The sequence below is a fragment of the Triturus cristatus genome, chromosome 3_2 (genome assembly GCF_964204655.1).
Source record: "Triturus cristatus chromosome 3_2, aTriCri1.1, whole genome shotgun sequence".
Classification (NCBI taxonomy): Eukaryota; Metazoa; Chordata; class Amphibia; order Caudata; family Salamandridae; genus Triturus; species Triturus cristatus.
In genome coordinates, this window is record NC_140584.1 from 988388910 (window position 1) to 988413254 (window position 24345).

Consider the following 24345-nt stretch of genomic DNA (forward strand, 5'->3'; position numbering starts at 1 on the left):
AATTTGGCGCGAAGAGCTTGCATGCTTGCTATCCTGGCAGGACTGGGGTAGACTAGCGCTCTTGAGGTGTCTATGGTGGCACCGAGGTATTGCTGTACGTGGGACGGATGCAGATGGGACTTGGCGTGGTTTACTGTGAAGCCCAGGTCGTGAAGTAGTTGGATAGTGGCGTGCGTGTGTTGTACACACTGGTTGTATGAGCTGGCTGTTATGACGTGGATGTGTTGTCTTCTTAGGTGTGCTGCCACTACTGCTAGGCACTTGGTAAACACGCGTGGTGCTGTGGTGACTCCGAATGAGAGTACTTTGAACTAGTAGTGCTGACCGTCCACTACGAATCTGAGAAACTTCCTGTGAGCGTTGTGAACGGGAATGTGGAAATAGGCGTCCTTGAGGTCTAGGGTAGCAAGGAAGTCGTTCTGGGAGAGCACAGGAAGTACCTGCTGGAGTGTGACCATGTGAAAGTGGTCTGAGTATATGTATTGGTTTAGGGGTCTGAGGTCCAGAATGGGTCTGAGAGATCCGTCCTTTTTTGGTATGAGAAAATATAGGGAGTAAACTCCCGTGTTTTGGGTGGGAACTGGTTCTATTGCACTTTTTTGTAGGAGGGAGATCACCTCCTGCTTTAAAAGTGACAAGTGTTCCTGTGACATTGGGCGCGGTTTGGGTGGAATGGTTGGGGGGGTAGATGTTAGTTCTAGACAGTAGCCTGATTGAATTATCTGCAACATCGATTTGTCTGAGGTGATGATAGCCCAGACAGGAAGGAAATTGTGGACTCTGCCCCCGACTGGCGCGGAATAGTCTGGGGGGAATGGAGGGAAGTCACTGGGTGGGGGTGGAGGCAGAGCGGGAGGTGTTAGTTTTGCCTCTGCCTTTGTTGTTGTTACCCCTGTAACTGTCTCTTTGGTAACCCCTAGTGAAGGTGGATTGGGTAGGGGCCTTGTAGGAAGTGGAGGCGCTGTCGGAGGAGTAGCCTCTGGTGGTGCTTCTAAAGGAGGAACGGCGAAAGGAGTGCCTGGGAGCTTGCGATTGCAAGGCTCCCATAGATTTTGCTTGGTCTGTGTCCTTTTTCACGTCGACATTAGGGCCAAACAGGTGTTTCTCATCAAAGGGGTAGTTGAGGATGGAACTTTGAACCTCAGGTTTGGACCCTGAAATGCGTAGCCAGGCATGCCTACGCAGAAGGACGCTGGTATTTATTGCCCTGGAGGCAGTATCAGCTGCATGGAGGGCACAACGGATGGAGGTATTAGTGATAGTTTTACCCTCTTGAATTAGTTCATTGGCCCTATGTTTGTATTTGTCAGGGAGGTGTTGCATTATGGCCTCTAGTTCGTCATAATGTGCCCTGTCATATCTGGCTAGGAGCGCTTGGGTGTTAGCAATGCGCCATATGTTGGACGCCTGGGACGCTGTCCGCTTGCCAGAGGCGTCTAGGAGTTTAGACTCCTTATCTGGTGGTGGAGCCTCACCTGATGCCTGGGAATTTGCACGTTTCCTTGCATTGGAGACTACCAGGGAGTCTAGTGGTGCGGGGCCTCTAATGTAGGTTGGATCTGTTGGGGCGGCCTTATATTTTTTCTCAATGCGAGGGTTGATGACCCTGGCCCTAACTGGGTCTTTAAAAACCTCTGGTGTGTGCTTAATAATCCCCTTAAGCATGGGCAGAATTGAGGTGGACCTCTGTGCAGTGTCAAATGTGTCTAAGAGGAAATCCTCCTCAACGGGGTCTGTGTGGAGATCAACTCCGTGGTAGTGGGCAGCCCTATGGAGTAGCTGGTTAAAGCCCATTGCGTCTTCCGGGGCGAGGGTCTGGAAGGGTAAAGATCGTCCTGCAGGACGTTAGGGACGTCTGGGATGTTTTAGTCGTCCCATGGGTCTGGGGAGCCGGTAGGAGTAGGGTCCCCTGTTGGTTGGTCGTCCGCTCCGTCCCCTGTGTCATAGCAAATGTCATCATCATCCTCATCTGGAGATGGTGTGGGAGAATGATGGGGTGGAGGAGGAGGTGGTGGAGGTGAAGGAATCCTCAAAGGGGAGGTGGCAAAGTCTCTCCTTTTTGGTGGTGGAGCTGGTGCAGGCTTGTCCAGCTGTCTTTTTCTGGTGCTAAGCTTCAAATGCCCAGTCTTTGGATCCTTTACGAGGGTTTTTTGGTAAGAATCGGTTCGAAACAGTTCATCGGTAGCGGGCAGATCCTTCGGTGCCGATGGTGTCGGAGCTGTGGCTTTTTTAGGCGTGGATTCGTCACTGGTTTGGGGTTTAGAAATGTCTTTTGTCTTCCTCGGTTCCGAGTTGGGTTTCGGCTTCGAGGCTTGAGAGTCGAGGCTCTTTGGTTTCTTGCTTGGCTCCGAGGATGTTTTCGGTGCCGAGGAGCCGGTGCCAGTCTTCGGCGCCGAGTGCTTCGGAAGGGCTGTTTTCTTTTTCGGTGCCGGTGAAAGGTTTTCGGGACCGAGGGTAGGCTGGCTCGAGCCTGAGCTACCTGAAGGCTTGGTGAGCTTCTTAACCGGGCCCAGAAGTGAGGTATGGGAAGCGATGTCTCGGTGCAAACCTAGGCCCGAAGGCGTGACCGAAGCCTTTTTCAATGGTGTTTGTGGTCGAGGTCGACGTCTGTACTCGCGCCCCTCTGTGCCGGAGTGATGTCCTTGACGTCGGAGTCGTCAGCTTCGGAGGCGCTGACGAGGCCTTGTTCCGTGTGCTGTTGTTCCGGAACATAGACGCCTTCTTCGAAGATGTCATCGGTGATCGAAGTCGGCGAGTGAGCCATTGTTCTCCTTGCTCGTTGGTCCCGAATCATCTTCTTCGATCGGAAGGAGGCGCAAGCTGGACAGTCCCTCGCCTCGTGTTCTGGAGAGAGGCAGAGGTTGCACACCTCATGTAGATCGGTGTGGGGAAACTTCAACCCACATTGTGGACACTTTTTAAATGGCGTCCTTTCCATCAACCAGGACAGGAGGCCAAGGTAGGCCCGAAGGCCTTCGTCGATGACCAGAATCGAAGACTTCGAGTGTTGAGAGCCGCGTCGAGTGTGGAGAACGCGATCAAGACAATACCGTTGAAACGGTAAGGACTGCGCGTCGAACAGGAAAACGAACGGTTCCCAACTGGAGCGCGAAGAACACATCCAAGCCCGAAGGCGGAAAAAAACAATCTGAGGATGGAGCCGAAGCCCATGCGCAATAGGATCCAAAGGAGGAGTCACATACCTCGTGACTTCCAAAGACTTTCCAAGAAAAAACCAACTGCAAACACCAGGTGGCGATCTAGGCACAGTGTGTAATCTGCAACTCATATGCCTCGAACATCCCATTTCTAACATTGCTGGCAGTGGTGGGATAGGACTTGCGTTTACGCAGTACCACAGTGACGCATGGTTGCACTACAAGCTCCGCATTTAGACAATCGCGTACTTTGGGATTTGTTATCTCCTGATTTTCTTGCAAAAGCCATTTTTTATTGTGTACTCCTGCTTCAGCTAGGACGCCTAGGTCTCTGGTTTTGCACTGAGGGTTGTGTATCTTGCCAAGATGCGGTTAATCTATAATGAGGATGACCGGTTGGAGTACACTATGGATGAGTTAAAGGATTTCTGCAGAGAAAGGGGATACCCATAGTAGGTAACATCCACAGAAAACTGTTACTCTATGAAGCAATCCGTAGGGGAGAAGTTTCAGAGCCCTGGGGGGAACCTACAGATTACTCCTCCGCATACATAAGTGGTGGTTCTGAGGGTGGCCCTGAAGAGTCTGCACAAGAGGAAGAAGATCACAGGACAGGGATGCCAGCAGATGGTGAGGACCCAGTAGAGAGGGAGTCCCTTGCTGGGTCTAGTGCCAGGAGTATTGTCCTCTCCCATTCTCTGTCCCCAGAGGAGTTGGCGGACATGAGGGAAGAAAGGGAGTACCAGCTGGCGTTGGAAAGGCTCAGGTTGGAGCTAGCACAACTGGGTGTGGATGAGAAAAAGGCTGAGGTTGGGAGAGCCTTAGTTCAGGAGAGAATGGCGGAAGCAGAGAGGGCCTTCGGCTGAGAAAAGCTAGCTCTTGAGTATAAGTGTCACCTGAGTGTAGTTTTATAGGTCTGGATTCGCCAGTGATGGTGGGGTCCAGTGGTGGCAGCAATATAGAGTCCAGTGTAGGAAGTGCCACTCCCAGATCCCCGAGTACGGTACCTAGTTCCCAGGAAGAGGGTGTCACACTTGAAGGGTATAGGTTGAAGTTCAGGGGCAGTAGGAAACTGCCTCACCAGTCTTGGGGGAAGTTTGTGGATGAGTGTTGTGATGCACTGGAAGGCTGGGTGATGGGTAGCACAGCAAACAATTTTGAAGGGCTGTTCAATGTGATTGTCAGCGAGCACATGTTCCGTTGTTGTTTCCCTTGGTTACGCCAACACCTGTTGGAGTGTGAGTTCTCTGATCCCAGGGAGCTTGCACAGGAGGCAGACCTCTGGGTGAGTGCCAGAGGGTCTGAGAAGGCATTTGGGAGTGACTCTAAGGGGAGTGGTTTAGGTATTTCCCAGTCGAGAGTGGTGGGAAATGTTCTTAGTAGCCCAGATAGGTCCCGGTGTAGTGGGCGGGGTATAGGGACTCATGTCCTGTCTCCGCAGAGGAGTGAGAATGGGATGTGTCCCAAGGTGCCCGAAACCCAGTCTCAGGGCCTGGAGGGTTCCCTAAGGGAACACCAGCTGGGGAGCCTAGGCTGTACTGGTAGGCCATCCATTGAGGGGGGATCTCGTAATGTCAGGAGAACTTGGAGCGTCTGTAAGCAGAGCTCCACCAGTTCTGGTGTCTGGCGGTGCCACTCCTGCGTGGAGGGTGCAGAAGTCCAGATGGAGGGGTGAGAGGGGGATGCTGTCCCCAGTGGGAGAACCAGAGGGCCAGGAGCCAGCCCTAAGGGCTCAGCCTTCTAGGAGTGACCATGATGACAACTTCTGTTTTGAGGGGTCTACGTGCACTGTTAAATAGGCAGGGGTCCGGAGATCAGGGCCAGGCAGACTGTCCCGCAACACATGAGGTATGTGTTACCCTTGGATGGGGGGGTTGCATGCTTCCTAGGAAGTCCTGGTGTGGCAGGCAAGTGCTCAGCCGCAGAGTGTAGTCCCTGGGTTAGGAGGCCAGGTTCAGGAGGTTATGCCTGACCTGGAGGGAAGGACATCTGTAAGCAGTGTCCCTACCGTTTTGTCTTCTGGGGGTACTGTTAGACCTGGCACCATTGGCGTGAGTCTCCCTTCCTTTTTTCGCTGTGTCTCCTCTGTTTTTGCTGGTTATAGATGCTCTGGGCGCTCTGCCGCTGCCATTCAGTGCCACAGCGCGAATGCTCCCATTGTAAAGATGACATATGAATTGGTACATCCATGATTGGCTTATTCAGTTTACCTGTTAGTCCCTAGTAGCGTGGCCGGTGTGTGCCCAGGGCTGGTAAACCGAATGCTGCTGGTGGGCCTGCAGCACTGGTTTGTGCCACCCACAGAAGCAGCTTGTAAAGTGTGTCTCAGACCTGCCACTGCAGTGTCTGCGTGCAGTCCAGAACTGCCATCTTGGCTGTGAAGTGCACCCGCTACCCAGCCCCTAAACCTTCCCTTGGCATCATGTAAGCCCCCCTTATGATAGGGCGCAATGTATGTGTAAGGTAGGACATGCCCTGTTGTATGTAGCATGTCCTAGTAGTGAATTACACCCAATTTCGTTTTTCACTACTGTAAGGCTACCTGTTCTCCATAGGCCAGAATGGGAGGTCTGGGCTATTACATCCTGTAGTCCTAACTGACCCACAGAACATGGTAGAAAAACGAATCTAGTATGCCTGAGCTCAGAATATTAAAATACATCTTTTAGTGAAGGTTATTTTTATATTCTGTGTTTGAAACTACCACTTTTAGAGTATAGGTACTTTCTTGCCTAAGCCTTCCAGTTGCTCTGCTATTATGTGTATTGGCTGTCTGGTTTTGGAGGGACAGGGCAGGCTGAGTCAGACCTGGGTTGAATAGAGCGACCTGCCTAGGTGTGAGGGGAGGGGTAGCTCCTGCACTTGAATAGGGCTGTGCCTGGCAAGGTGAAAGCTGGCTCCACCTCCCACTGTGCGTCTGAGGCAGACCCCCTCTTTCTGAAAGGAAGGATGCAGCCTGATCAACAAAGTGCTCCAGGGCTGGGCAAAACTGGTTCTGGCTGGGTTCAGAGGCTTGGGACCCCTAAGAACAAAGACTTTGGGGGTATAAATATTTGTGCACAAACCCCTACAATTGGTATTGCTCCTGGATAACAAGACGAACCTCTGTCCGTGTGGCTACAGGAATCTGCAAGAGAAGGACTGTCCTTGTGCCCTGTGTGCTGTTTCTGGGACTGGCCTGCAGCTACTACCACTGGACTCCAAGAAGAGGGAAAGAACTTTGATTGGACTTCTATTTTTGCTACAGCAATCACCCAAGGGCTAGAAGAGAGCTAGCCTCCTGCTGGAGTCTCAGGCACATCAGACTCCACCATCAGCCTCCTGTTTCCTCCCAGCGAGGATTACTATCTGCAGGTGAGGCCCCTGTGTGTTCCAGGGCCTCTATTTCTACTGCTGAGAAGAGAGCGCTGAAAATCGTCTCTAACCCCCGTTAGCGAGCCGCTGCAGCAGGTGAGCGTGAGGAAAATCGCCGCTCCGCTGTCGCCGAGTGCTCGCTATCCCCAAGAAGATCGCATCATTCGCCAGCGGGCCTGAAAACGCCCGCTATCTGAAAATCATCGCAACAGGATCATCGCAGCGCGGACGCAGAAGCGTTCGCCATTTTCCCCGCATCGCATCCGGATCGTCGCTCCCTCGCGGAGCGCCATTTTCGTCATCGCAGCACGATCGCACACGCAACAGGCCCGGTGCGTCATCCTCCCTTCGCGGCAAGGATTTCATCGCATCACCGGCTTAGCGCGAAGAAGTTTTGTCGCTTTGTCCTGTCCGCAACCCAGCACATCATCCTCCCTTGCGGTAAGGATTCAACACATCGCTGGTTAGCGGGAGGAAATCTATCGCTACAGCTCCTTAGCGACATTTTTGTTGCGTTGCTCCAGGAACCAGATACTTTGTGAGTAAAAGGGTCGCAGAGACCACTGCATTGAACTAAACCTCCTTTTGTGCACCTTGAACTATTTTTGCAGCATTTCTAAAGTAATTATATTTTTATCGTATTGTGGATTTTTACTGTTATTGGTCTTGTGATTAAGTCTATATAAAAATACCTATTTTTCATAACTACTTGAGTGGTGTCCATTTGTAGTGTTCCTCATTATATTACTGTGTATGGTCATAAATGCTTCACACACTGCCTCTGAGATAAGCCTAGCTGCTCGTGCTACGTTACCACAGGGTTGAGCAGGGGTTGTCAAAGGGTGTAGGCTGCTTACTCTGACTTAGGAAGAAGGGTCCCTACTTGGACAGTGGCCAGCCATTGCCAACTAGAGACCCCCATTTCTAACAGGTACCACTCCAGATTGGAGGATGTAGAACTCTGGACGGGGGTGCAGAGGTAGGGAGTCCTTGCCTCTGGCCCCGGTTCAATCTGAAGGTTTAGTCCCTAGGTAGGGAGACCAGTTGCAGGGTCAAGGTCCTGAACTGGAGTGTGCCCCTGCAGTTGCGGGCCCGCATCCGTGTTCGGTCGCCCCAGCAGGGAAGCCCATCACAGTAATGATTGGTCTACCCTGGCTTTAGGCTGGAAGGGGGTTGTGTTGGACATGGCCCTTTTAGCGCGGTCATCCCAGAATGTTTTGCCTTCCTCCAGTATTTTGGCCTGCTGTTGGTGGTTTTAGGACACTGGGCACTTTATCACTGCTGTTCAGTGTTGAAGTGCATGTGCTCTCTATGGTAAACTTGGTAAGATTGGTCTACACCTGCATTTAATTTACCTATCAGTCCCTTGTAAAGTGGTATCTAATATACCCAGGGCCAGTAAATTAAATACTACTGGCGGGCTTGCAGGCTGCTTGGCCACCCACCAAAGTAGCCTTTCAAACCTGCCTCAGGGCCTCTGCCATTGCAGGGCCTACGTGCACAGTTTACTGCCGCTGTGACGCATCACATCAAGTGGTTGCCACGTCTGTGACTCCCCTTTTACTACACATCAGTTACCCCTGAGATAGGCCCCAGCTAGCCCTATGGGTAGGGTGCAGTGTAGGTAAAAGGTAGGAAATGCGCCTTAACTGTGTGGCATGTCCTGGTAGTGACAAACAGCCTATTTGGTTTCTCACTACTGTGAGGCTGCCTTCTCATATGCACTGGGGATTCCCCGATGTGGGGTTCAGTGGTAATTCCTGATAGGAGTGGGGTGGCATGATCAAGTTTGGTATGTTTGAAAAATGATGCGTAATGGTGTTAGCAGATATATTATCACTCTTTTAGAAATGCCACTTTTAGAAGTGGGCATTTCTGTGCGCTATGTGTCTTTGTGCCTGCCTATTGTGTATTGCATGTCTGGCTCTGGATGACAGGGGCTGGGGAGGTGCAGTGGTTCCAGAGGGTCTGGGTGAGTCAGCGCTAGGCTGAATAGGCCTGATCTGTATTTGGAGTAGTGGGAGGAGTTGCACCTGAATAGGACTGTGCCTGCCTTCCATAATGCTGGCTCTGCCCCCCCTGTGGTGTGTCTGGGGCCAGAGCCTACACTGACATTGGGGAATGTTGTGCACTTAATAAGTGCCCCCCCAGTACTGGTTTGGACTAGGTCCAGGGCCCTGTGCCAGGGCAGAACAAAACCTTGAAGCGATATAGAAATTGGGGCTGTGACCCCATGTGTGGTGCTGTATGTGCTGAACTGGTGCTTACATGAGGACTGCTGGGCGCCAGGAGGAACCGCTGTGGGACTAAGCTGCTGACTGAGCGGGCTGGAGGGGCTGCCCTCTGCTGGGAGGCCCTGCATGCTGGCCGGCCTTTGCCCAGCCCTTCCTTGGGTGATTTTGGGACTTAGCATGCTGTGAGCACTTAATTTTTCCTGGCACAAGCCATCAGAGCGCTTGGAGTGCTCTGCTGTCCCCTTACGAGCAGAGCGTGGTGAGCGCTGAGCACCAAATCGCCACAGGGGCCGTTTACTACTTTTTTGTCTCAACAAAGTGGAGGGCGCTGGCAAATTCTGTTTCTAGGAGCCCGAGAAGTGGGCTCAACCTTCCAAGATGCGGCGGGCGCAGTGTGTGTTCCGTGAGGAGCTGCCGTTCGAGAGCGGCCGATCGTTACTGAGCTGTTACCTGGCAATCAGCCCTGCAGTGGAGAGGCCGGAAGCCAGGCAGAGACTGTAGCCTGGTTGTGGGCGGGGCCGGCAGGATCGACTGAGTCGGAGTCACGTGGGCTTCTGTGACCCCGAGGGAGGACATAGGAAGTCAGGCGAAGGACGCCCAGTTGTGGACGGGGCTACCGTAAGGAAGAGTTGAGCCCCGCATGTTGCTAAGCCTGGTCGGAGAGGAGGACAATGTCTACGGAGCCAACTGAGGCATCGCTCTGCGCCCTGCCATCAATCCTTTTTGATGTTGTTGCATTCCCGGGCTGCAGTGGCTGCACCGTGTGGTTATGGGCAGCAGTGGTTCACGAGGCCAGGACAGAAGGCCCAAAACGGTGATCGCCCGGTCAGTGAGGATCTTCCGCAAAGGGGTGGTTGTCCGACGTTGGGCCTGACCGCCCTGAGCCGCCTTTGTGTTGCTCAGAGTTTGGGAGCAAGAATCTGTGTTTGCAGCTGCACCGCCAGATCACGGGCAGGTGCTTGAGGGACACGCATTGGCCTGAGCCCCGACAGTGGAAAGGGGCAATTCTTGGCTCACAAAGCGGGTGGAACCTCGATGGAGGCCCCCAGTTCCTAAGCCTCCTAAGGTCATACGGGCGCTTGGTAGTAGATGCACAGAAGCGCTGTGCTCTACGCTTTATAATGACTGATCTTCCCCTCGTAAAGTGTGTTGGTAACTATTGTCGAGGGGCCAAGGGAGTTGGGCGTTTTCCCTCCTCACCTGTTTTAGGTGTTTATTGCCATACAAGTTGTCTTCACATGTGCAATCCCCCCCAGTAGTTACTGGTTACACCAAGTGTGAGGGTGATTTGCTAGAGAGTGTAAGTTACTAGTATTTACAGGGTGCACTGTTGCAGAGGGTTGAACCCTAATGAGTTCATGCTAAGTGTACCTTTACCAGTAGTTACTAGTTGTCTTCACTAACTATGAGTTGTGATGTTACAACAGTGGCCCAATTGGCCCTGTGGTGTATCTAATCCCTGTAAAGTTATACCAAGCACCAGGTGGCACAGTGTATATATGTGATTACGTTCTAATGTGTTTTTATGCAGAATACAAAGGCTATTTTTTATATAACCTTGTGTAGAGTTTATTTTGTGGTGTGCCTAATATGTCGCTGCAGTGCGAGTGTGTTGAGCTAACGCTTTACACATTGCCTCTGGGATAAGCCTGACTGCTTGTGCTAAGCTACCAAGGGGGTGAGCAGGGGTTATCTTCAGCGTGCAACTCCCTTGCCCTGACTAGAGTGGTGGTTTCTGCCTGGTTGAGGCGCATGATCTAGCCAACCAGAAATCCCATTTCTAACAGCGCCAAATCTGGCTCCGTTTATTGGGCGCATTGAGGCCCTTTACATTAAGGGAAAGGATTTTGACACAAGGGATGGTGCCCATTATTAGAGTGGTGTTTGGTTACTAGAGATGTAGAGTTGATCTATGTAGGGGCCAATCCCACGGAGCGGTTCTCTAGTTGAGGGGTGCAGAGAAGAGGGGCTGGCCTCCCTAGAAGGCATGGGGAGATGCAAGAGTTGCTTGGCTTCCTGCATGGATCGCATTACTCGGTGTTTGCCCTCCCAAGTGAAAATTAAGGTGAAGGGGTGACCCCACTGGTATTTTATGTCCAGATCACAGAGCTTATCCGTGATTGGCTTAAAGTCCCTGCGCCTTCATAACTTTACTGGGGAGATGTATTGATAGAGTGGGATTGTGTACCCCTTGTGTGTTAGTTCTGTCTTATTTCGTGAGGCCTTCAGTATTGCTTCTTTTTCCGTGAAGTGTACCCTTGTTAGGATGTGTGGGACACGTTCATGGTGTCCCGGGGGTGTGGCTACTCAATGTGTCCTGTCTAGAGCAGGTGGGGAGGCATCATCGTCCCCACCAATGTCATGGAGTAGTTCCGCTGTAAACGCCAATCTCTGATTTAATTTCTTGGAGGGAGGTATTGTAGGCTTGTGTGAGCGGTTCAGTCGTCCCTTCTGACAAAGACGCCATGGGAACAGGAGTTGGGGGGCCAGACTTATGCCACAGGGAAGTAACTGGATTGTCTTTGGTCAGACTTGGGGCAGTGTCCATACCCGCTTTGGTGTGCGGCACATTTCATGGATTGTATCCCCCTTCAAAATCAACCAGGTCACTTTTCAGAGCTCGCTGCCTCCCAGCATCTCCGATCACCGTATGTCTGATAAGCAGGGCTTGTTGTGGTCCTCTAGTTGTGTAATACCACCAGGAAGGTCACAGCCAGATGCTGTGGTGGCCTCAGACTGGTTCTGTATGCTGTAGAGCTCGGTAGAGATCCACGCCCCAGCGGTTAGGCAGGGTCCAACACCGAGGAGGGGAGCCCCACTGAGGTCAGCAACGCGTTGGCGTAATTCAAGGTGGGTCAGGCTCAGGCAGGGGGCTCCAGAGCATCGCTGAGGCTGTAGGGGTGGTCAAGTTTCAGACTGTTGCAGAGTGTGGAAGGCTACGTCGCACCTTAGATGCTAAGGGGGAAGCATGGGGGGCCAAATGCCCACTAAGCGAACTCGCAGTCGAATCCCCGTGTTCAGAGGTGAGATCCACACTCAGGTAGGGATACTCCACTACGTGATGGCCCGGGCTGATGGACTTGCCGGCCGGCCCACAGTGATAGTTATCCGTGTGTGGGTAGGGGTGGGGATACTACTGCACGAACTAGCAGTTGATTGCCCCTTACATTGTCCGGGTGGTCAACTTTCTGCAGAGTGCCCCTGTCTCACGGGGCTACAGGCCCAAGCCGCTTGGCTCCCCTTACGTCAGGGCGTGATTCTGGACTCCGCCCCAAGCCCTAGAACCCTAGGAAGTGCCCGCTGTAGTCTCGGAGTCCGAGTAATGTTACCCGATCTCTCAGCGCAGGGTATAGGTCCGCACCCCGAGCAGTAGATGGCGCACTTTTATGGGGCAATGTCCAGTATGGCCGCTATAATTGGGGGGGAAACACAGGACAACAAGTTATGGCAAGGCCGTTAGGATGGCCTAACGAGTGTCCAAAGCCAGTTTTGGTCAGCGGGCAGGATTGGGGGGGGGGTAGGAACGGGAGGGGGCGGCTCCGTACACACGGCTACCCAGACTGAAGACCGCTACCAGGTAAGTTGAAATGCGCACTACAGGCCCAGTCCGAGCGCCAATGGCTCTGTAAGGCATCCAGGGCGGCCCAGTAAGCATTTAAGGGGCTGATTCCAATCTCTAAGCAGGGAAAATGAGAAGGGGGGCTCTAGTCGCCCAGCTCCCCCAGCCGATGTCTGCTCTTGGGAGTGCTCTTGGGAGTATTTGATCATGCAGCGGGCCCAGTCCTAGCACCAATAATCACGTAGGCCGCAGGTCTCCTACCTCACACGATGGTGGTCTCAGAGTCAGGCACTTCCTCCAGGCCGGGGCCGTTGACTCGTCGCAGGGCCCCAGTGATGTCGGTAGGTGGTCTTTTTAGGGTGTGGGGTCGCCTCTCGCCGCAAACCCCACTCCTCGCCGTTCTGGAGTCCTACAGGAGAAGGCCTCTTGCTCCGCCCGAGGCCACCTCCAGGTGCCGGTCCGCAGGCAGGAAGTCTCAATTCTTCGCTACAGAGGCGCTGGGTTTCCTCCAGAGTTACTCCACTAATGGTGTAGCCTCATTCCGTCTTCCTCCTGCTGTCTGCCGCAACAGAGCAGCACGCCAGTGCTAGACAGCGGGGTGCTGCTACAGGTCCCAAGATGGCGGCTTCAGCTCCGTAGTTGGCTCCATCGAGGAGACTGGCCAGAGAGCTCAATCAGGGGGCAATACGCCCCCAATCGGTTCACTGCCTCCTCGAATGTATGAAGTGCCATCGGGAGGGGCGCCCCAATGCCTTTGTGCTGTAGACATGGCTTTAGTAGGCAGCGGTGGCACGGACACCTCTCGGAGCACATCCGAATCCATGCACTGCTAAGCCACATCCCCCCTCCAGCACATGTTTTAAAATGACTTCCCTGGTCACCTGTACTGGCAGTAATAGGACTGACCAGCAAAGGGGCATATCTGCTCATGCAGGTATGCCCTCACACGTAATATTAAGCACCCTGCCTTAGGGCTGTCAGGCCTGCTGTAGGGGGTGACTTACAAATATTACATGCAGTGTTAGGGACATGGCACACAGGGATGTGTGACATATTGTGTTTTCACTTTAGTCTGAACCAACACACGAAGCCCGCAATGGCAGTCTTGCATACGCTTAATTAGGGGTGCCTTAGGATGGCACAATCCGTGCTGCAGCCCTTAGGGTCCCTCTTTAGTACCTCAGGCTCTAAGTATCAAAGTACCATTTCCTAGGGACTCACAGAGGGTGCTAAAGGGTTTCGCCAATTGGGGGAAAAAGTGTACACTTTTTCGGGAAAGAACACTGGTACTGTGGACCTGGTTCGGAGGAACCTAGTACACTTAAGTCAAATATGCATCTAATACCAGACAAAAAGTGCGTGTGTGTGTGTGTGTGTGGGGGGGGAGGGGGGGGGGGTAAAGCAACAAAAACCCAGTTTCCTAAACAAGCCCCCCCCAGCCCACAGGACAGGAGACTCAGTCTTACCTGGGAGAGTCTTCCTAGTCTGTCAGGCGAGGAAGAGTAAGGTAACAGGCTGGATTGTTGCAGGGCCTGCTTTGCCTTACATCCTCCTGTCTAGGTTATTCCTTCTGGGGAACTGACATACCAATAATTACACTGTGTCCACTACTTAAAGTGAAAAGAAATATATTTAAAAACGTACTTACCTGAGTGATTTTTCTCTGACACCTAAACATATATAAAGATACTTGCTATTTCTATAAATTGGTGTGGATCGCCTTCTTGAGTCTTGCTGTCATTTATTAATCATTGTATGTATTTGCAAATGTCTTGCACTATTCTGTGTTGAGCCTAAAGCTGCTTGACCACACTACCCTCTAATAGAGTACTTTAGGATTCCATTGCAAGCCCTGTCCACTAGTAAGGAAACCCCTGGACTCTTTACACTGTACATCAGATTAGTAATATATCACATAAAGAGCCAGCTTCCTACAGTAGAAATAAGCAGCGACCCATTTTTTTCTCTCCATGAAGCTTGCACTCACTGGGAACACAAAGAAATTATGCCTCAACAAGCACTAAATACAACTGAGCTCCTAACTGGGAAAAGTAGCGAGCAGATTTAGTAGAAAGCATACTCAAAATGGTGAACTAAATGTAATGTCTGCCAATATATGGCTGGATAAATATAAAGAGCCTTGAAAACAAATAAAAATATCAAATAATAACTTTCCAGGCCCCTAAAACCAGATTGTTTATTCTGAGCGTATTAAAAGTGATTATCTTGCCTTCATCAACTAAAGAAATGCCAGAATGAGATGATACTTTAAGATCCTGAATAAGAGTCAGAGGTGAACAACAGGATGGTGAAAGAGGAATGAAAGAAAGTGATCAAACTGGAAGAAAATAATTTGAAGTTCGTCCTGGATTAAGCCAAGTAAGGACTCCCCTGGGCCTTAAGAAAGAGCTTCGTAAACTATGTTTAGAAAATAACCTACTTCACTGCACCATGCTTTATCTTTAAGGTGAAAATAACACTTACTTTCTAGAGTAGCACTGCCAGTAAACATTCATCACATAGTTGCAAAGGGGGATGAGGGAATCAAACATGTCTAACAACACTGACCTCACTTAGTCGACAAGCTGCGGTCTGGAGGCTTTTGATGAATCCTGTAGTGTCAGTGGGAGAGGTACTTGTTTCCTGGTGGCAAGCAGGGCCTTAAAAGTGGACCTACCACTACTCTCAAGCGGGTCAAAACATTTTTATACTCCATTATCTCTGTAACAAGTGGTCCACAATTCCTGGAGCATCTCTTCAGCTAGAATAGTGCTTACCATTTATTTTATTTAGCACCGCTAGTAACATGAGGTGTGCTTTATAACTCATATCTTGCCTTTCATCCAATTCATACGGATTTCAACTGTGTATAATCTCTCCATAGAACGCATAAACCAGAAAGCATTAGAAAAATAGACTCTAAACTGACCCATCGGTTTTCTGTTGATGAGGCATCTAGAAATGAACACAACTCTCAGCAATGTCTACAATGGTCTGAAAACCTTCACCAATAGACAGCCTAAGTGAACCAAATTAGTATACCTTGTGCTAGACAATATGTAGAATAAAACAAACATGTCCTTATATCAAGTCCAATTTATATATTAAAAGTCATTCTCCTCAAAAAATATATCTTTATTTTTCTTTGGGAGCACTCAGGCATTTAAAAAAAATGCTAAACAATTAGGAATTTTTAGTAAGATCCTCTATGGCAAAATTATGCTGGTTACTCATTCTCTGCGCAAAAGGTAGATGATTATCAGCATCTATGCACTCACATATTGTTTACTTTGTAGCAACAGAGGGGCATATTCCAAAGACTGCCAATTCCTTTGCTGAAAATGGTTCTGTATTATCTAACAAACAGACAAAACTCTGTAACGTACCGTTTTAAAACATGAAAGATGGTACTGGATACTCTCTTCTTCAATGTAGAATGTACATAGTATAAAAATAGGTTAATACATTTATATTAGAAAACAAAGCTGTACGCATAGTCTCACCTGTATTGCCTTCTGCATCAGGTTTATTGAGTGGGTATTCCGGCATACATTCTAAAAACAGCTCAAATATGGCAGCAGCGTTTTCCTTCCCGTATTGTCCCAGAATGTGTAATGGTGACTGACCTCTAATACAAATCAGAAAAAACACCCAATTACTTTGAGCGGAGGTTTTTACAACTGTTGAGAATTAATGGTTTGTTTCAACTGCCCACTGACATCCACTGGTCATGAGTACACAAATCTTCTTTTGCCTGAACATTTGAAGAACGTTCAGCACAAACACCAATGGAAGTTCCATAGTTTGCTAATGAACATGGCTATCAAGGTATGTTTTGAAGCATTATGTACTGAAAATAAATTCAACAGCAGCAATGAAACTAGAAAATGTGAGGCATTCTTTATACTAGTAGGTTAAAACCTGGTCCAATATGGTATAATGGAGTTTTGGATTCTTGACCTGAGACAAATAAGAGCACACAACTAAGAGCATACAGCAGCACATATCAATTCAATCACAGGTTAATTTGATCAGATTATAGACACTGTTTTAAGATAGTGATTATAATGCAACTGCACTTCTGTTAAAAAGATGAAAGCCTTAACTTTCCTTGAGAACGCAGTACAGGCAATTAAAGTTAACTACAATTATTAAATGAACAAAATTCAATATTTTGTGACACTCATCGCTCAGTTCAGTTAAATTATTTTAAGATATTTCTAAAGTTATTTTATTAGAACTTTGCTAGAAATTTTAAATCATCTGCTTGCCAGTTTGAATGAGGATTCAAAATGTTTAAACTGCACTGAATAGCAACAAAACAGATATATATTTCTATAAAAATGTAGCCTGCAAGCGACTAGAACAACATTGGTATGTAACTCACCTCAGATTAAAGGACTCAGCATCTATAGTGCATTCCGTCAGTAGGACACGGATGTTGTTGAGACGACCATGCATTACAGCTAGATGAAGAGCTGCAACAGTACGCAAACTATGTTATGACTGGCACAAACTACTGGTGACATTTACATTTTAAAATGTTATTCTAGTGGATGTTTTTATAAAGCACAAACCTAGACAACAAATGGGCAACAAAGTGCAGTGTATAACAACAGAATGTGTATTCAACATGTGAGGATACAAAGAAAGGCAGGTAAGTTTACAATGTCGATTGTGGATAGTAAGTATATAAAAATACAGAGATATTTAAAAGAAAACACCATCAAAGTGGCGAGAGATGGAAGATTACAGGGTTACTGACTAGGATGGTAGGAAGTTCATAAAGAGGTGGGTTTTGAGACCCTTCCTGGATTGCATCAATGAAGGAGCAAGTATAAGGTCCAAAGAGAGGTTGCTTCACAGTCTTGGTCCAAATGTAAACTGTGTTCTTTGTCAAGTTTTTGATGAAATGCCTGGGAAGAGGTAAGATCGAAGTAGTGCTGGAACAACCAGACTACTGGAGCTTTGAAGCAAGATATTCAGTTTTACTAGAGTACAGTGTATTACAGATTACACAACAAACCTTCAAGGATATTCTAGTTACCTCATAAAAAAATCTGTGGGGCTTGAGGGAGGTGTACTTCTTGGGGGTGAGGAAGAAGAGGGAGCAAAAGTCTTTGCCCTACTGTTGGGGACCACTGGTTCTATGCCCCCTTTTAGAAGGAGCTCTTAGACCTCTTCCTACAGAAGGTTGAGATGTTCTCTGCTGAGGGGATGGCTGCAGGGTGGAATTTTGTGAGGGTGTGACACGTTCTAAGCAGTAGCTGTGGCTAATCACCGCTATGTCCCACTTGTTTGGTGTGATTTCCTACCAACAAGGAATGTAAATAGCAGTCTGCACCCTGGCAGGAGTTATGTGAACAGCATTAGGTGGGGAGAGTCAGTACTTAGAGGTGGAGGCTCCTCTGCTGGAACGTCCCTTGCCCTGGCTGTTGTTGCCCTAATAGGGACCCCAGGATTCTACTCTACGTGCCTGCTGGTGGTACAACTGCTGCTGATTCTGGTAGGAATGGTTGGGTCAGAGGAGGAGTCTTTGGAATCGGCCCTATACTGGTGTCTCCTAAAGGACCCTTTAGGAGACTAGGTTTGAAGGACACCCATTGCTTTGACAGTGCCAGTGTCCTCCTTAATCTTTTCTAGCATCTGGTGAACATGAGGACCAAAAAGATGTCCGCTGGGTTAAGCACATGCTGATGGCACTCGGGTTTAAAGACCAAAACGTGGAGCCTCCATGGCATCTGAGGACAGCGCAGGTGTTGACACTTCCAGAGGCGGTAAGAGCAGCATCTAAGGAACAGCGATAAAGTAGCAACTCCTGCATCTCGTCCCACTGTGTTCTGGCATATCAGGAAAGGAGGCTGAATGCGATAGCTATTCTCTAGTGGGTAGTGGCTCCTTCTGCTACCCTCTTCCAAGCAGCATACAGCTTTTTGCTCAGGCAGTGGAGCATTGCCCGTGGCCTGAGCATTAGTGTGGTATGTTCCACAAGGGAATCAGGGGAGACCTGACTCCTGAAGTAAGTCGGGCCATTAGGGGAGGGCTTATATTTTTTTCCTCCACTTGGGGCATTACTACCCTTGCTTTGGCGGGTTTTTAGAAGGCGTCTGTGGCTGACTTCAACATACCCTTTAGCACAGGGAGGAGATGTGCTGTCCTCTCTGACAATTTCTCCACCAAGAAATTGTCTTCCTCGATGAAGACATACATGCCCTACTTTTGAAAAGTGGGTGCCCATTATATCACTTCATGATATGCAGAGGTGTCGTTTGGGGGTAATACCCTTACTGGATAGGGATCAAGGTCAGCTTTTCCTGGGGGGTTGACATAGTCATTCTACAGGTCACTGAATAGAACTGTGTATCATACGGGTCTGTGGGGTGGAATGGACTGCCTTCCCTGTGGAAAGAGTATAAAGATTCCTCTGCAGAATGTGGAGGTCGTGATGGAGGTCATGGAGATGGGAGGAGGTGATGGTAGATGCAAAAGAGGAGGAGAAAGAGAAGGAGGAGGCACATGGCGAGGGGGGTGATGCCCCGGTCTGTGTGGTTTTTATCCTTGGGAAAGCTCCAAAGCAAGCTTTTCCGAAGTAAAGTCTCAGAAGGCAGTCTCATGGAGCTCTTCCCCAATTGAAGATGAACAGTTGTTTCAGCCTTGCTTCCAACTTCCTGAAGCTGCTGAAGGATGGTTCGATCCGAGCAGTCGGAGCAGTTGGTGTCCTCCGTGTCGACAACAGTCTTTGTACCTGAAGGGGTTTTCAGTTAGAATGTGGCTTCAAAGACTGGTTTCGTCTTTGTGCAGGCATCGAAAGGGCCTTCGGTCTTGAAGGCCTGTGCAGTATTTTCAGGCTCGACGGTCACGAATGGTCAGCACCTGTTGATGGGAACATTGTGGGCTTCAAGGCCTTTGGCCGTTGCCACCCAGAGCCCATGGATGATGGAGGTCCAGAAGACTGTGTTTAATTGCTCAATGCACGGCACCCTTGTGTGCTCTACCCCAACTTGAGGCCTTTTCGGAATCCTGGCGAGTGCTTAGGTGTCTACCATACTCACATTTCTCACTTTGATCTTCCTCCAGAGACGGAAGAACGTAGAAGAGAGAGAAGTCTCATGATCATCTTCCTCTGGGTCTGAGTTAGAGGATAAGGTCGCCTCTGGACTAAGTGAAGGCTCGTGGAGGGTTGCCAAAAGTACCGACATCTTCAACCTCTTACGGAGAATGTTCCCTGAAGATGTTGGGTGGAGGGGTTGTCCGAAGAGTTTTCTTTGAGCAGAAGGTTAGGAAGGCCTCATATACGGTGTACCTGAGGTCAAGACAAAGGTTACAAACCACGTGTTGGTGGGCCCACTGGAACTTTGCATGGCACTGGGGACAGTTCTGGAAGGGCGTCCTTCCATCACCTTTTATGCATTATCCCAGAAGTTGTTCTTGAGGAAGTCATCAACGTTGAGGGACAAGTGGCCCGGTGCCCAGGCCGTTAGGAGTCAATTGTGGTCGGTCTCCAGGAAATGCACTGAGTAACGAAGGCCCATCCTTGCCTTGATTACAGTCCTGTCCCAGGTGGCAGGTAAGCAGTTAGCTTGCATGTCGCAGAACCGAAGAGAGGACTTTATTGAAGGTTCCCTTGCCATCCAACCTTTATTTTACATAGGAAACAAAATTGGACTGTACTAAATACACAGGTGTTTTCAACGTAGACCGACTTTTATTTTTTACATTAACCTGGCTTTAATTTCTTGACGCTGTGCTTGCATCCATTAGCAAATGAAACCTCGACCTATTGGCTTTACAAATGCTCGTTTATGGCGAACTTGAACAAAAGGTTCCTTTCTACTTGCACCGACTGCTCTTGGTAAACTCAAAGAACACATAAGGTTACTTGATCCTAGTTGCAATGTCTAACAAACACAGGTTCCTTTTTCCTAGTTGCCCGGTCCTGGCAGATTCAAACACAAATCTGTTTTCTACCAGCTGCTCTCTGCATACTCAGTACTGTACACAAGTTACTGTATCCTCCATTCCAACTGACCTGGAGGCACTATACCAGACCTTCTGCACGACCCCAGTCATTTGGAAATGACCCCGCCTGTCTATTTATTAGCATATTTCAATTCTTCTATTCACACTAAGAGACTAGTTGTCCAGTGAGGTTTTATGTGTGTGTTTGTGATGCTAGTGAAACAAATGCGGTATATAATACGTTACTTAGAGAAAGGAAATATAGTTAAATGCACATTTAATACTCAAGTGCAGATGTCAAATTCTATGTTCTACCCATACAACAGTGTAACTTATACGAGAAAACAAACCCTACTGTCTCACAGAATGTATTAACGGTGGCTTTACAAAGCAAAACAACTGATAATAGTGACAAGACATTCAGTCCTTTTATCTCAGTAAATAGATTTATTAACTTGAATTCTATTTGTGCCTGAATACCTTTGTTTATAACTACTACACAACACAACACAGCATGGTATCATATCTACAGAGAGTAACATGTTACTGATTAGAAATCTTGAGAGAGAGCAGTGGGCATCATGACCCACATGAGGCTTTGCCTCTCACTAGTCGTGCCCTATCCCCACACTTCATACATCTGTATTTTTACTATATACGTGCTCGAGTGGACTCCATCCCCTCTGCTTTACGCATGATGGCTTACGAGAATATAAGTAAACCAATGAGGTTACCAAAGCTATTTTACCACTGCAACCCACCTTCGTTTCACTGCCAGGATTGAAAGAGGTGCTGTCTGTTTCCCCAATTCCACAACTGTTTAATCCATTTACTGAAGGTACTTAGAGATAAAACACATAGCTGTTGCAGTGATATTACAGCACATTGTACATTAAACATTGCCTTACAACCCAAAAACAGTGGACAGTACCGGAGTAAATGGTGATTGTTTACCATTATTTCCATTTTCATCTGTGGCCCCAAAATCAACCCCATTTTCCAAAAGAACAGAGCAGATTGTTGGTAGGTCCTGCTGTGCTGCCAAATGCAGAGCAGTCTGGCGATGCTTTGTTAATTCATTCACCTTGGCACCTGCAAGAATCTGTAATCAAAATCGTTACAATGTTAGAATCATCAATGGAAAACCTTGCCCAATAGTGATGTACCACAGATGTAGACAGATCAGTGGCTGAAACAATTTGCCTCAAGCACAAATGATTGAATAAACGAATGACAAAAATAGAAACAAGAACAAAAAAGCCTCCCTTGAGAAATGCAAAACTATCTTCATTGTGATATCAGTCCACTTAGTTGTTGCTTTCACTACCTTGCAACTAATTGGGAATTCCAATATTGTAGACGCTGTCCAAAAGAGTTTTTCCTAGATACGCACCAGCTTTAAATGTTTGCAAGAGTTGCAAGTGTAAATGCGGCCAACATGCTTCCATGACACTCCTCTCGCCCATTTGACACCTCCATTACAGTACAGTAACCCCATGTTATCTTTATTATATAAGGCTGCACAGGTGTTGAACTTAACCAGGGATCTGCTGGCTGGGTATTGCGAAGGCAGGAAAGAAGAGCAATGGAATGACAATAAAGGCAATTTTGTCTGAGTCAGTACCTTTTTTTCCTTTCAGAGTTAGTTGTAGATCGGATATCGGTGCCACATAAATGCTGGGTGAGGAGATGTATTAGATAGCATATAACAGATCAGAGTTTGGGAAAATAGATTGCTTAAAACGTCCAGGACCAAATGTTGCCTCTTTACCTGAAGATTAATCTACTGGCTACTGCTCACAAAAGCCATCTGGGATAGCACAGGTAGCTGCTCTGAAAATTACCAGTCTCACATTCTGGACGCCACAGATACTGCCTCAGCTCTGGTCGAATCAATATAAGAGCTATAACGAAGTTAAAAGCCTTCTGTCATGGATACATAGAAGACTAACCACCTTGCAATAATACCCTTTGCTACTTTGTTGTCTGAGGGAGAGCAACATAAGTGATAAGATGATCTGACTTCAATAAGGTTGTAATTCTTTCTCAACAGAATCCTAGCGGCATCCAATTTGAGAAGACTTTACTCAGTTGAATGAGCACGAGGCAATGGTTGAAAGAAACATCTATTGCTTGAGATGAAATTCCATTAAAACCTTATGGGACAGGTTTGTGTGCTATTTCACTTTACCTTCATGGAAAACTAGATAGTGAAAGCTTATGTTGAACAATCCTTCCTGTGCTAGGAGTTCAGTATCACACAATGCATTAATCTGGAATGATATGTGCATTCAAAAGGTAAGGACCACACTGATATCCAACAAAGGATCAACTCGCTCTCTGACCGGAGGAGGTAAATTGTGAAGTCTGTCCAAGTATAGGTATTTGTAGGATTCTACTAAAGTCTTAAGTCAGTTACATGTCATAAAAATTAGGACAACCCCCTAAAGATGCCTGTACAGTCAAGGTGATGTTCAAGAGCCATGGTAAAGCCATTTGCATTTATATTGACACCCATTGGAGTCTTCTCTGTCCTAAGAGATCTCAACAATGTTTTCTCATAACAAAAACAAGCCTGTTAAGGCTAGTTTCTCAGGTACCAGGTTCTTAGGCTCAGCAATAGTAAAGAGGGATGAAGAATCAATGCTGCCTGGTGAAAATGGAGATTTGGAACTTAAGGCAGCTTCAGAATAGTTTACTGGAGAGCACTAGAGTTGCAGATCTGAAAGTTAAATCAGCCTCAGCCATAATGGATCAATACCAATTATTGCCAAATTGTTGGAGTTCTTGACTTCATAGGTCCTGCGATCAAGGAGAAACAAAGGAACAGAACATTGTATTTAACTAATTTAGATGGACTGCATCTCCTAAGGAAATCGTCTCTTGTTCCCAGTGAGAGATGAACTGAGAACAATGGCAACTGTGCTTTGGTTAAAACAAACAAGTTACTTACCTGCAGTAATGCTCTTTCTAGTAGATACTCTATCTTACCACAGACTCCTCACCTTTTGAATGTTTCTGCAGGTTTCAGAATGGATACAGAATATCTTTAGCAGTACTACTGCTCACCTGTAAGTGGTGTTGTGAGGACCTGCACCAAGGACGCTCTGCTCCGGAACTGACGAACCGTGCAACATATAAGAGCCACCACATGCGCACTAATGTCCGTTGCTTTCTAGGCTAACCGCGCCAGCAGAGGCCAACAGCAAATTGGCTGCGGCCAGATCTCTAAACCTGGGACATTAATAGATTGAAAAAGAGCCACGTTCACAGAATGAAGAGGAGGGAGGGTAGGTGAGGAACCTGCAGTTAGATAGAGTATCTACCAGAAAGAGAGTAACCGAAGGTAAGTAACTTGTTCTTCTGATAGATACTTATAATTGCTCACCTTTTTAATAGAAACTAAAGTAGAACTTCCTTGGTGGGGGGCCTATGAACTGGCTCAAACAAAAAGGTCCTGCCGGACTGAAGAAAAGGCTGGCGCACACCAAAGTGTAATGTCCAAAAATTATAACATTAGGAACCCAAATAATTGGTTTCATGTTTTATTCACACTCATATTTGTACAACAAAAGCAGTGTCAATGATAGGTTAAATCATTTATACAAAGAATTTGTGGGAGTAGCAGATGGATTCAAGTAAAGACTTGTTTTTGAATCTTTGTCCATTCTGTGTTCTGTTGTAAGTTCAATCAGAGTCTTCTTGAATGGGTGATACAGTCGATGTGTTTCATCTGAGCAACTTTTTCAAGGCTATAAAATGCATCCACGTGCTGTATAAAGGTTAAAAATATACATTGTTAAAAGTTACTAAAAGAAAGTGCATAGTGCCCTTGAACAAGTGGAAGAGTGAAATTGTGTTAAGGAAAGGGTGAAAAAAGATACCATCTCCAGACTGAACCATGCTGGTCGATTGGCAGAGAGGGGTCGTTATTAATGAGGTTGAACATGTTAAAATAGTGTGAAAAGAGAAAACCGTCTCCAAGATAGTGCTGTGCTGTAAAGTTCATTGGGAAGTGGTTTGTCCAGAAAGAAATGAAAGTATATGAACTAAAATGGCGTTTAACCTCACCACGTGTCAT

General features: G+C 47.8%; 1 protein-coding gene across 3 annotated transcripts in view; it reads right to left on the bottom strand.

The window, feature by feature from the left end:
* ANKFY1 (ankyrin repeat and FYVE domain containing 1) overlaps positions 1 to 24345 on the bottom strand; it is a 506490-nt gene that overhangs the window by 55745 nt on the left and 426400 nt on the right. For all 3 annotated transcript variants that reach the window (XM_085649582.1, XM_085649583.1, XM_085649584.1), the window contains exons 20-22: positions 21219 to 21366; positions 16693 to 16783; positions 15809 to 15933 (exon numbers count right to left, since the gene is read on the bottom strand). In XM_085649582.1, coding sequence (XP_085505708.1) covers positions 15809 to 15933; positions 16693 to 16783; positions 21219 to 21366 — 364 coding nt within the window. The remainder of the gene's footprint in view (positions 1 to 15808; positions 15934 to 16692; positions 16784 to 21218; positions 21367 to 24345) is intronic.